This window comes from Phaethon lepturus, unplaced genomic scaffold, assembly GCF_000687285.1.
Source record: "Phaethon lepturus isolate BGI_N335 unplaced genomic scaffold, ASM68728v1 scaffold14940, whole genome shotgun sequence".
In the NCBI taxonomy this organism is placed as follows: domain Eukaryota; kingdom Metazoa; phylum Chordata; class Aves; order Phaethontiformes; family Phaethontidae; genus Phaethon; species Phaethon lepturus.
The window spans coordinates 35,218-35,642 of NW_010514134.1; the positions used below are offsets into that span (position 1 = coordinate 35,218).

The 425-nt window shown below is 47.3% G+C and overlaps 1 protein-coding gene across 1 annotated transcript in view; it reads left to right on the forward strand.

Annotated features, from left to right (window-relative positions):
- The window catches only part of BCAS1 (breast carcinoma amplified sequence 1), a gene marked incomplete at its 3' end in the record, with an annotated part of 32,683 nt that overhangs the window by 23,789 nt on the left and 8,469 nt on the right, over nucleotides 1-425 (forward strand). The window contains exon 7 of the mRNA XM_010292130.1: nucleotides 149-184. Within this exon, the coding sequence (XP_010290432.1) occupies nucleotides 149-184 (36 nt within the window). The remainder of the gene's footprint in view (nucleotides 1-148; nucleotides 185-425) is intronic.

Here is a 425-nt window from a genome sequence, read left to right on the forward strand (position 1 = left end):
CGGTTTCCATGGCTGCAGGAGCCAGGACTTTCACAAACATTCACCAAAAATAAAATAATTTGTGACACAGACAATTCCTGAACTGTGTAACTGTGAGCGCTGACGCTGCTGGAGACAGACTTGTCTTTGTGTTTTGTTTTCCCTTCAGGCTGCAAAAGAGACCCAACAGACGACTACTACCAAAGTGAGTAGGACGATTCAAGTTGTCTGTGTGAATAATGCAGTCAAAGGGTAATTATTCTTGCTGTCACTTTCGGTCTCAAAGCCACTATTTTAATTTCTTAATCACTTACTCATCCCTGTCGTGAAAGGTGGACTGCCGTGTAGCTTGATTCCTTTGTTCGAGCCATTACTTCACTTGACGGGCCGGGGCAAGGCAGCTCACCAGCACCTTCTTGCCTGGTGCGCCCTGTGCGCCGGTGGCA